Genomic DNA, 12,853 nt, shown 5'->3' on the forward strand with positions numbered 1-12,853 from the left:
GAAAATTATTACATGAGAAACTATTTCATGAGTCCATTCAGTTTGATTAGGTTGTTCTGCCTGTAGATTTAGTCTGGTTTTTTCAACATGCCATCCTGAAAGTGAGAGAGAAGGTTGCTTTTAGAGGCTAACATTGACTTGGCAGATGATACACTGTATAAAGGCCCATCAGTTTCTCTGATCCAAAATGAGCTTAGGTAGTCTTAAGGAAATTTGTAAATGCTTGCAAAGGAATATTGTGATGTTAATTACTGAAAATTTGTTCATAGGACTTCTTGAGTTTATTTCTGTGCTTTGCTTTTTCTGGCAATGTAGTCTTTTTTTTTTTTTGAGGTGGGGGGATGTTTATAAGGTGATTTCACTTGATAATCCATCCCTGTTAGAACATATCCGAGAAGAAAATAAGCAATATATTTGAGAAATGGCAACCCAGCAATCTAGTCAAGATTTGTTAGATGAGATGGATCTGGCAAGAGTGATGCAGAGGAAACGACTCCTGTCTCCCTCCTGGAATGTGTATGACTAGGATAAACAGGGGTTTAAGGCCAAGCTTACTGAATAAGCTCAAAACTTCTGATGCTCTTGTTAAATTTTACCTCTCTTCCTTCTTTAATGAGTTCTTATACAGAGTATTGTGCTGTCTGTGGTATCTTTTACACAGAAGAGAAACAGAACTGTTCACTTAAGTATAGATAGATAAAAATCTCTTAACTTTGCATTTTAGAATTGAATTATTCTGCCCTTTGTATTTTCATGGACATTTTAGGCTTTAAACTAAGGAAACGGCGCATCACTAATGAGCCTACGGGAGGAACGGGAAACTGCCCTCACCTGCTGGAAGCCATCCCGTGTGAAGAGCCCTCCTGCTACGACTGGAGAATCGTGGGACTTGAGGCGTGCATTCCTGACAATGAGAAGCCATGTGGCCCTGGTACGCAGGTTCCTGTAGTTGTCTGCGTCAACAGTGATGGTAAGATGCTTTTTCCCACAGTCTACACCGACTAGAGTGAAGATGATAAAATGTAGTCCAAAAGGATGACAGTTTTTGTTCTTCTCAGCTTTCTCAGTCCTTAAGACCAAGCTGTCTGGAATAGAGGGAAATGTCTTTTAGTATTGGTTAGGAAGGATAGGCCCTCTAGTTGCTCTGGGATCAACCTCCTTCCCCTACACACAATAGGTTTTCAAAGGTTCCCAAAGAGGCTTTGAGAAAAGTAAACAGAAAACAGCCATTGTTTTTCACTAGGACAGACTCATGCCTGCAATGACTTGACTGAATTCCCTGATGTAATCCCACTAACAAAGCTGATCCTCTGAGTCCAGAACCAAATAAAGTGTGAGTAAATTAAGACACATTGCAATAAGTATGGCTGGAAGAAAAATAATAATGTGTTTATTAAAAAGCATGGTTTGATGCGTGTTATGGAGTTGGTTTGACAGTCCAAGCTGTCTTGCTTCTTCAAAAGGTCAAAAAAAATACCGCCATTATTCAATTATCTTCTGTGAGAGAAAACAGATTTTGCATGACATAGTCATAAAAGCCAATTTTGAAAGCTGCTTACAAAATACTTTAATCTACAGAAGACTCATTAATTGCTCTTGCAAGAATATTCCTTATTCATTAGTAATATTATGGTCTAGAGCAGTATATGAGTTAAAATAATTGTACTGACTACAGTGTAGTTATGGTAAGAGACTTCTAACTGCCTATAGAGGATTAAGTAACAGTACACCTCTGATGTGTGTTTAACAGCTGCACAAAGTATTCTGTAGTTAAATTGGTCCAAAGCAATAAGAACTGATTATAGAAAGATTTAAATCTGGAGCTTTCATGCTCAAGGATTTGGGTCATAATTGACCCAATTGGGTTTTGGGGCTTAAATCGGAAACCTTTGAGCTAGAGTATAAGCTTTATTTTTCTGCATATACCTAACAGAACTGGTAACCATTTTTACAGCTCAGAAAGAGATTAGCCTAGAATTATAATATTGAATCTACTATATTTTATATCGCTTTTGTAGGGGCCTGGACTGTGGGAAAGTTATAGAGAGAACATACCAGTACACTGTTATGTAACAGCATGAGATAGCAAGAAAGCATAAGGATGTGGCTTGCTTAAGTTTATAGTAAGTATCCAATTAGAACAGTAGAAGTGGCAAGCAGCCAGATTGTGTACAATACTTGTAGCCAATAGCTTAGTGTGCAACCGTTACATAAGAGAGTATGTAGGTTATAAAAGAGTGTGTTAACCAAAATAAAGGGGACTATTAGAGCATCATATTGGTGTGCTGTAGTTCCTTCCTCGCGCGGACCCCAACACACTTTCTCAAAAAATTTCCCTTTACAGTGTAGATAATTTCTTGGCAACAATACTGAAACTATTTGAAATTTTGTTTGTATACATTTTCAGATGAAAAATAGCCTTTTCCTCATAAATGAAAGTGTTTCCTAAATAATTATGAATTTTCCTCTTTTTTTTTTAATAGCAAAAAAAAAAAAATCTATAAACCAAAAAGAAAGTGGTTTTTTTTTTTGCTTTACTAGATTTTGGATAGTTTCACTTACTTTTGGTTTTGAGGAGTGGTATTTGTTCACATGTTTAACTTCTGATTAGCCTAATTTCTTACTAAACTGTAATATAGACATTTATATTGACTATAATTTATTGTAAACATAATACATTTGGAGCATGCAATCAAGCTACTAAACTTTGAGACATGTTTTATGTATATGGTATTTTCTATTATTCTGTTTCAAACTCACGGAATTTGCTCTCTGCACTGCAAGGGCTTTGGTTTTGGCCAAATTTTACTTGGAAGACTTGTGGTTAACTTTTTTACTCCCAGTACCAATCTTTGTCTATCCATCTTTCTGAATTATATGGTGTTATATATTGCTGTACTTGTGTGACATTATACATTGCCTATATTAATAATCTGTCCCAGAAGGAGAGAGAAGTCAGACTTTGGCCATGTGCCTGTCAGTCTTTCAGACTAGAGTTGTGGACACAGCTTCAAAGATGGGAGAAGACAAATTGTGATTATGGTTTGTTTTGCAAAGATCCAATCATCCACAAAGTTATGTGTTCAATATCTTTTGACAGAATTCAAAAGCAATGGAGAGTAATGTAATGGATTGGCTCAGCTCTTCCTTGAAATCCCTTCCTTTTCTTAGTAAAAATCTTCTGTGATCTTCACCAGTAATACCAAGTAGCTTTTCCTTAGGTCTCTCCTGAGAAAGATTAGCATGATACAGTAGAAGCAAACAAAGTACGAAGTAAGGACCCACCAGCTTCGGTAGTCTCTCCCTCCAAGCTAACTCTGCTCAAGCATCCCCTTACTTTGCCTCCCACAGCACTAGCCCACTGAAAATCCTGCAGGCAAATCTTAAATTCTCCTCTAAACACACACCACCACCTCTTCCCAGGTAGCTCCCTCACACTCTGGCCGCCCACCCTGGCACAAGATACCCCTGGTATCCTTCCTCACCAAACACTTGTTGTGGGCATCCAGATTATGCTCTGCAAAATCTAGGAGAGCAGCACCTTGCAATCAGGCGGGTTTTGCACCAAGCCCCACAGCTGTAAGGTAGTTTGCAGTAAAATAAAGTTTGGAGAATGTTACTCGTCCGTTGTCCAAACATCATGGTTTAAATTAATCATCATATGAAATTTGTGATATTTAGTGTTCTTTGAGCACTTCTTGGAGAAGACTACATTGACTATCAGTTAAAGACCGTGGTTCAATTAGCAAGATACATAATTTGTATGATAATCATGTGTTGCTATAATTTTGATCTAAATGGCACACATTGAATTTAATTCATTTTTACAGGTAGAAATGACTGTAAAGGGCAACGTGTGGAAAGAGTTAATTATAGACTAAGTTTGCTATGTTACTTAAACTGAACTAATCTTTGTGTAACAATACTCTTTTCAGTATCTTCAAGAGCTTTTTTTTTTGAGTTCATATGAATTAATTAGCCAGTCTTAAATCAGTGCCTGGATAGGAGGGGTTGGATCAAAGGGACTAAAGTATATTAAAACAAAATTCTATTTTCCCCTTGGCTTCTGCTTTATAAAATAGAAAAGGCTGGGGTTGTAATTTTCAGAATTAGCATTGTACTGTAAGTGTACTGCTTTGACATAAAATAAGCCCCACTCTGATGCGTATCTTCTCTTTCTGTTGACTTTTGCATCGTTCTATATGTTTAAAGCATAATTAGTTGGGATAACATGTCTTGACCTGGGTGGATTACTTCACGATTAGAATCAAGTAGCAGTGTTTGTGAGATTGTTTTATATAATTGGAATGAGCTTCTCTCTTCAATTTGGTGTGAAGATAAGAGTCATTACAGCCTTTGAGACAACATCAAACAATAGATTATCCCCCTGTGTTGTTGCTGGAGGCCTATGATTGTCATTCTCTTTTCACAGCGGATTGCAGTAATCAGATTTTCATTCAGGCTGAAAAAAATATGACAGTCAGTACCCTAGGTTGTCATTGCAGAGGCCATAATGAACTCTGATGTATTTTATTATATAAATGGAACTTCAGCCTTCTACTGTGGAAAGACCCTTTTCAGAATAAATATTCTTATTCAGTCTTCCAGGAAATTTTATAAAGGAGCTGCTTTAGGTGAAAAAACCTCCTTTCGGTTGTGCAAACTCCAAGACTGAACAGAAGCTGATCAGAATTCCTCCATCATATGCATTATTTTAACAGAGATCTCTGGCTAATGTTCCATGCTACAGATTAACTTTTGCTAATGATAGAATGACTTTTTTTTTAAATAAATTGTAATTCATCTATTTATATGTATATGTAATATATATAAGGCATACTTGCATGCATGCACACAGACAGGTATGTGCGTATTATCTATTATTAAGTTCTTTAATGCAGTTCAGAAGAGTGATTTTACAACAGATGAATTTGCTCTATTTCTCTGTAACTATGGCAATCTATGAAGAATACCATTTCAAAAATATTTCTGTATTATTTAAAGACAGTCCATAGTAGGAAAGCTGGCCACTTCTGCAGATACATTAGTGCTACTCATATGTAAATAGGGCAAAATAATTTCTGACATAAAAATCTGCAAAATAAACTACTGCTGAAAATGCCTACAAAATACTGATTCATTCATTATGTTTTTTTGAGTTTTTATGTTTGTGCTGAACTCCATAGCACAGGTACTAGCAGTGGCTCTGGTGTCAGTAGTGTGTTTCTGATCCTCAGACAGTAGGCTGAAATTACTTGCTCATTTTGTAGGAAAGTGTAAATAATAAATTGGTTTACAGCCTTTATAATATACTGGGCTTTGTACCACTGCATGTGTTACTCTGGATAAAACAGATCTCACTTTTGAAGGGTAAATTTCTTCCGGACCTTGTTCAAGCTCACTAATTGTTGGGTTACAGTTAGCTCCACAAGGGAAAGGGATGGACTCATCGCGATCTCCTGCCTGGAAGCTGTGAGAGATGACTAGCCTTAGAAGAGGGAGCCATGGCAACAGCAAGGCCCTTTGTGTATATGCAAATTCCTGCAACTCTTTGAAGTAGCAAAATTGTTCTTGAAGTTGCCTAGGCAGAGATGTGTGCTGATGTAGCTGAGTGTCATTTCTCTTCTGGCACCTGGATGTACGCGGGTGACACAGGTCTGGTCTTCCTGAGACTGGAGTGCAAATTCAAACCAGTGGTGACATCAGCATATTCTGATGTAACACGGGTGGGCTGTACCCTGTTTGCGATATGGGCAAAACAATGGTGTTGGTAGTTAATTAAAAGATATAGAAGGTAAACTAGTCCATCGTGTTGAGACACTCAGATGTAAACATTTCAAACCAATTATTTAGCTGCTTTGTATGGAGTGGCTCAAACACTGTACTGTCCAACATGGAACAGTGTACATTTCCTTTACCTGTGTTTATTCTCAGCTAGCATGACTGACTGAAGTCACCATCCTTCAGCTATATAACAATCCTGCAGGGTTTAATTGCTTTACTGTTTTTCTCTAGACTTAGAAATATTTATTTCTGAAATATTTGTTGTATCCCTTTTATTGAATTTTACTTTGCAGAAAAGCTTAGAAAATTTCTTCATGTAGTTTAAATTTTCTTCTATAGTTTCCTGATTAACATCTGCATTTTGTTTCTTAATTTAATATATAAAATAAACCTTAGGAAAAAAACTGAAAATCAGCTGTGCAACCATTTTCATGGTTAAATGATGAATATTAAAATATTAATTTAAATATTTTGGCTGGTTTAAAAATTGGATCTTTCTGTATATTTATGGTTTGAATCAAATATATGTTAAATGAGTTGCTGCTGGTCTTCATCAATTTTCATAACGGGAAACAATAAGAGAATAAATGGAAGCCTTATAGGTTTGCACAGGTATAAAGAGTCTACTTCTGCCCTTTCTGTTGTGTGGCTATAAGCATTGAATGAAGAAACCATCAGACTGGTTGGATTTTTTAGTAAGTATTTAAAAAGAAAATACTTTGTGTCACTTTATGACTTAGTTCTCTAAAAAGAATGAAGAGCCGGATTCAAATTTGAATTACATTGAATTATTGAGTTAATCCTGTAAGAGAACCCAGATCAAAATCTGGCCAATGCTCAGCAGTGAATTAGTAGAAAAATACAGTAGCTAATGACAGTTTCTTTCAGCGCATATTGCCTTATGCTTACAGGAACTTGGTTATATGGGCATTAGTCATCATTTCCCAATATTAATTTCCTAGCTAATGTCATTAAAGAATTGATTTGAACTGTTCTTTTCTGCCTGACAGCTTTTTGACTGACAATCTGAGGCATTTAAATCAAATGTAAGATGCATACTTTGTTCTTCACTGTAAGCACATAGGATACGAAATTTATAACCCAGTCCTTTCTTTCCTTTTATTTGGCTGGTTACATAAAAACTATTGAATATGTTTATTGGATGTTTGTTATATGTAAGAATTTGTCACTAAAGGTAAAATAGTCAGTCAATTCCTTTTTGTTTCTCATCTTTCTACACTAGGAAAGTGGACCATATCCCCATTAAGTTCCATGTAAGAATGGATGCTTTTAGCGTTTGTATAACATGAAGTAATTTCGTTATATGGGATGACTTAAATACATCACTCGCTTTGTTAATTTCTTAATAGTTGGCCTGGAATATGATGCGATGATTTCAATTAAAGGGATAAGTAAAACAAAACCAGAGTTTTATCTGTGTAGCGTAATAAACAATTCTCACTTATGACAGTGCTATAGACCCTTGTCTCCAATTTATCATATACGTTTGAAGACAGAGTCACACTTGGTATGGACAATGCCTACAGAGACATTAATGTTCATAATAAATATAATTAAGTTAAAAATAGGTGGGCCAACTCAATCACCAAAATCTTTTTCCGTGTCATAGATCATAATTCCACTGTCTAGTCAGATGAATTTGCTGGGTTTTGGCATGTTTACTTCTAAAATGTACTATAACATATTTGCAGAGAAGCTATACTGGTGTGTTTAGAATTTATTAGACATCTAGGAGTAGAAGATGCCATAGTGGGAAGCACAAATATTTTGGATATATACCACAGAGAGTGCAATTACATGTTTCATATGGTGCACGCTCTTAGTAACCTGCTTTTTTTTTTTTGATGGCACAACCAGATGGAAAAGCAGGATGTTGCAAGAACTGCTTGTAATAGCAGCAGGCAAATTAGAAGGGGGGGATTTTGATGCATAAATTTTGATTTGCGTAGGAGCCCGCAAAGCAGTAACCCAATCCTGATTAGACCCCAAGCTTCATCATAGCAGGAATACAGAGGGGGATAATTGTAGATATATTTCAAAACACTTGAGTTTTTAGGAAGGTCAGTTTAATGCTTTACAATCTTTCCAATTGTTACTTCAAATTATGCTGTTATGAAACAAGAAAAAAAGGTGTTTGTGGACTTATGGGTGGATTATGAAACTGGATTTATAGACCCAGTATTGAACTTCATTGGTTTTGGATTTGTGTGTCATGTGTTGACTCCCTAGAACAGACTCAGAAAATACTTTAAATATTTTTACAAAACATACTCAGAAGACACAATGTTACATTTAATAATGTTATATATAATAATAATGTTACATAGTTATAAATCAAATATCACTTTCTTGGAAGATTATATTACACAGTACTAATCATTACTCTTTATGATAAAACGTTCTAAGACAATATGCTCTTGTTAGATTTGATGGAAGTCAATTTTCCATCTGAGAGAAAAAGGTTGCACAGGCCTATTTATATTTTCTGACAACCTGCATGCTAATGGTAAATTTTCTCAATAAATGTTATCAAACTTCAAAGCTGTGAAACTAGTATGTTGATAAATGGTTACGATTAAAACATCTTCATTAGCCAGTCACATTGAGCCAGAATAAATAGGTATTTTATTCTCAATACTTCCAGCCTTAAGCAGCTCATTGTCTGACCTTTCTTTCAGACCATAATTTGTGTTGAGTACTGATTAACATAAACCACTCTTATCTGCCAAGAAATATTTGATTTCACAAGATAACTGTTCCAGTGGCAACTTAAAGATCCTTAAGATAATCTGTGTCATTTTGCTATTCTTGTAACTCCTGTGCACTGCAAAAGCACCATCTCCACTTAAGAAAACTTCCAACTAAGAGTAAAACATACTCAGCCACAATGACCACTCCAAATCAGAGCAAAGAACCGAGGATCCTAGTCTCTCCAGTGTTCCCAGTGATCTGTTTCAGATTATGTGGTGCAAGTAGCTTTTGGCAGGGTTTCAGCTACGTAGAGTCACAGACTTGTTGCAGAGGGAAAGGAATAGATCTTTACCTGGGGTTTGGTGAAAAGGGGGGTGGAAGACAAGAGGGAGAAACTGGTACTGACCAAGCAATGAGGTTAAAAACCAGGTTAAAAGCTAGGATTTGACCCTAGTTTCCTCCAGGACAATTTACTGAGAGCAAGTAAGGAAGTCAAAGGAAGTTATTAGTGTCTGGAGAAAATAAGGCTGAATAAGAAGCCAGAAAAGGGGAAGAGAGAAGGAAATTCATCACTTCTAGAGCTGGAACGCAGCACATTATAGTCTGCTCCTGCTTTCGTTCCATGAGATCACCTGGCAGAGCACTGTCCAGAGTCAGTGTAACACCCACAGCAGAAGTATTGTTTTTCATTTGGCTTCTGTTTTAAAGTAGAAAATTGGAAAGAAATATGTCAAAATGAAGTATTCCAGGTTGCAAAGGCAAGCCCTCAAACATCAGGAAATTAAGGTTGTTTGTCTGGTCCTGAAGTGAATGTATCAGACGGAAGTCTTTAATTATTTAATTGTGCCTACATGACGTTGTCCCCACAGAACCTGCTACTTATTTGTGAAACGGATATGTGTCCTTTCGGGATTAAGTGGGCATTTTGTAGTAATGAATGCTTTGTCTTTGAGACAACTAGCCTTAGTTGTCTCATTCTTCAGGGTTTAATTTTGCTACACTTTTGTTCAGCATCAGCAAAATATAAATAATACTGACCTGTCACGTCTTGAGTGTTCTGAAAATAAATGTATTGGTGGGTGTCTGATAGCCATGACAGAAAGATCTTAAAAAAATTACCAATTCTGTTTTAATAACACTTTTAATTAATGTGTGGTAAATAAAACATAGGCTCATGCCTTGAACAAAGAGAATAAAACTAAAAATACCAAATAGCTACTCATTAAGGAGTTTCCAATCTGTGAACTGAAAGAAGAAGGGACCCAGTGGAAAAATAATAAGCATGTGATTATGCAATTTAAAAAAACCTGCATTGTACAAAAGCAACTTTAATTCTGGCATTAACTGCTGTTTGGTTTCTTGACATAATTTTGGGGGTAATTTATGGATTAGTTATGTATCTTGCCCTAGGAATTATCAGATGTCTGGTTTTAATTTTACTGATTTGAGACAACCTTTATTGGTACTTTATATATAATAAATATAAATAATGGTATTTTATAAATAGCAAATTGCTACATTAGTGTTTTCCAGAGAAAGATATTAAGTAGAAACTACATCAAATCTCTTGTTCTGAATGTCTCAGAATGGATTTTTTTTTTTTAAGAGGGGAAAAAGAAGAATAATGCTAGCTAGAAGCTTCTTAAATATTGTAGGAGGCTTCTAGAAAGCCAGTGATGTCCCCTTCTAGTGGGGGAAGGGAGCCTTATTTCCAGGGTACAGCTGATTTCTCTGAGTAGGTGCAAATCTGCAGTGAAATCTGTCAGTTTTCTGTGACTTTAGGACGTTAGCTTGTGTAACATTAACGAAGCAGAAAAATTATAATGTCCCTATACATGCAGATGTGCTCCTGCTAATTTTGGTTTTGTTGTGTGACAACATTATTGTATTTCCTTAATGTAGGATAGGTTTATGAGATGTAGTGGTATTTAACTCTAGTTGCTTTCCTGAGAATTCTTTCTCTGCTTCCATATAGTGAGAGGCTGGGAGAAAGGAAAAGTCAAAAGAATGGGTTAGTTTTAGTCTTCTAGAGAGGAATCAGTTATGAAAATGTTTCCAAAAGACAAGATTAGTTCACAGTCTGAGCTCCCTAAAGGCATGCTGTGCCTTTCGCTTGTAATGATGAGAAGATATTCATTGCAAGATGGATAAAAATATGTTCTCCAAAGACTGCATTTTATCTGCCAGTAGTAGGACACGGACAGAAGCATCCATGAAATTAATTATAAAACTGTTTCTCGGAAATGTGTAAACATGACAGTGTCAGTGATCTCTTTTACACCTCTTGGGTCCTGTGTTTTAACTAGGATTGAATTGAGCTGTCACATTACATATAGAGTGACAACCCTTTACTAGCTATAGCTGGATGTATAATGCGAAGAAAATGTCTGCAATTGTCTTTTACTATATAAAATAATTTTTCTTATTCTTTTAAAACCCCTTTTGTGTTACGGGTATATTTGTGTGGCAAGAGGTATCACAGATATTTATGAATGTATAGTTGTAAACTCACTGCAAATTCACTTTATAGTAGTGAAATATTAGGTAATTGATGAACTGAAAAATTAATCTAATATTCTGTCAGCTGCATGCCATTAGTCATTCTCTTCAGCTGTGGGTTATGCTCTTGCATTAGAGAGAGGAATAACATTAAAATGGTGGCCAAATTATGGGAAAATACTTGGTGATGAAACTGCAGAGCTGGAGTATTTATGAATCAAATTATGATGCAACTTTGTGAACTTCTCGGCTTAAATTTATAAAGTTATCCTCCAAAACTCGTATTTATGCAGAAAATGAGAAGCCTGAAGTTTACAAAAGTTATGGATATTTAGTGTTTCTTGAAAACCAGGCCATTTAAGGTAGCTGTTTAAAATATGCACATTAGTACCTCGGTGTAGGGAACTGTTGAAAAGATTGACTGTGGTGAGCACTGTCATTCTACTGATGTTAGTGGAGCTGTCATATTGTTTTCATGCTACAGTTTTGGTAGTCTTGCCTATTATTTCCTTTTTATGCTTCTATTCCTAACTCATATCCCTGAATGTTAATCTAGTTCAGATCAGCACATCAGAATTACAATTTCTAATCAAACTTGTTTGAAATCTCTGACGTTCCATTTCCCTTCCCAGACTTGTTCTCTACTTTTTTGCTTATTGGAGGGAAGGGGGAAATATCTAAAACAGTAGTACAATAAAATACCTGTGAAACCTTTTTAAAGGCTACAAGACTCTACTTGTCCGTATCTGATGAGTTTAAAAGTTTGATGAGAATATCCAGTAGTGAAAAAATAGTAACATAATTCCCAGTGATTAATAAAACTTCTTGTTTTCTAAATAAACAAAAAGACATAGTGCAATGCTAAAATAGATACATGTCACATTTTCAAATCCATGTATTTTATATCCTATTATTACCAATGTTCAGAATTACACTACAAATAATTCTAAAGTCTGCCGAAGGAATTTTTTTCACTGTTAAACACATTAGAGTTTCTGTAACATTTTGCAAACAAATGGAGAAAGCATTTTTTAATTTTATTTTTGAAGTCATACTTTTATATCTTTTTGTCACTGTATAAATTTTGGCTTGATTGGGAAAAGTTTATGAGAGTGTCCAATTGATCTTGGGATCAGCTATATCTTTTTAAGGTGAGTTGGTGCTTTTGCCAAGTGTTCTTAGAAACACACTGTGAATTTTCAAGCAATCTCATCCTCTTGATTCACACTGTGTCTTCTTGTTTTCCTTATAGCTCTGTCAGCAGTTTTTCCTCCTTTCTCCATTCTGCTTAAAAACGGCCTATTGGTCTGACATATTGATCTCACTTGGTCCCATGACTAATATTGATTTTATTCTCAATGGGACCATAACCTGTCATCAAACTTACTTTTTCTTTCATATCAAGATGACGTTTGATTGGCTTATTTGACACTAGAAGGCAACTGTGTTTGGTTATGATCAATACACTTGTATTCTCTGTTCCTTATCATTCTCAGTAAGACTACATTAGCAAATGAACCGTGAAAATGCTTCAACTACCTGTCAAGCAGTAGGAAAATCTTACTCCTGTTGTTAGGCAATGTGTAGGCACTCTGCTGGGCTCTTTATTAGAAATATTAGACTACTATTCCTGTCGTACAAGTCTACTATAGCACAAAGTTAAAGTATAGCAGATTTTCAGCTAAAGGCATGTCATGTTTCAGTTTTTGTTTACTTTGTCTTGTCTGCATGGAGACACTTAGGAAAGTTGATCCAAATTAACTGCAAAAATAATATTAATTAAACTATATTAAATGTGTATGTGAATCCTCTTATTCAGAATTAAAGTGGCCTTATTTCTATTTCCTAAGAAATTTCT

General features: G+C 35.6%; 1 protein-coding gene across 1 annotated transcript in view; it reads left to right on the plus strand.

Annotated features, from left to right (window-relative positions):
- Nucleotides 1-12,853, plus strand: part of THSD7A (thrombospondin type 1 domain containing 7A) — a 219,964-nt gene that overhangs the window by 112,679 nt on the left and 94,432 nt on the right. The window contains exon 7 of the mRNA XM_068404754.1: nucleotides 767-970. Within this exon, the coding sequence (XP_068260855.1) occupies nucleotides 767-970 (204 nt within the window). The remainder of the gene's footprint in view (nucleotides 1-766; nucleotides 971-12,853) is intronic.

The sequence above is a fragment of the Nyctibius grandis genome, chromosome 7 (assembly GCF_013368605.1).
Source record: "Nyctibius grandis isolate bNycGra1 chromosome 7, bNycGra1.pri, whole genome shotgun sequence".
In the NCBI taxonomy this organism is placed as follows: Eukaryota; Metazoa; Chordata; class Aves; order Nyctibiiformes; family Nyctibiidae; genus Nyctibius; species Nyctibius grandis.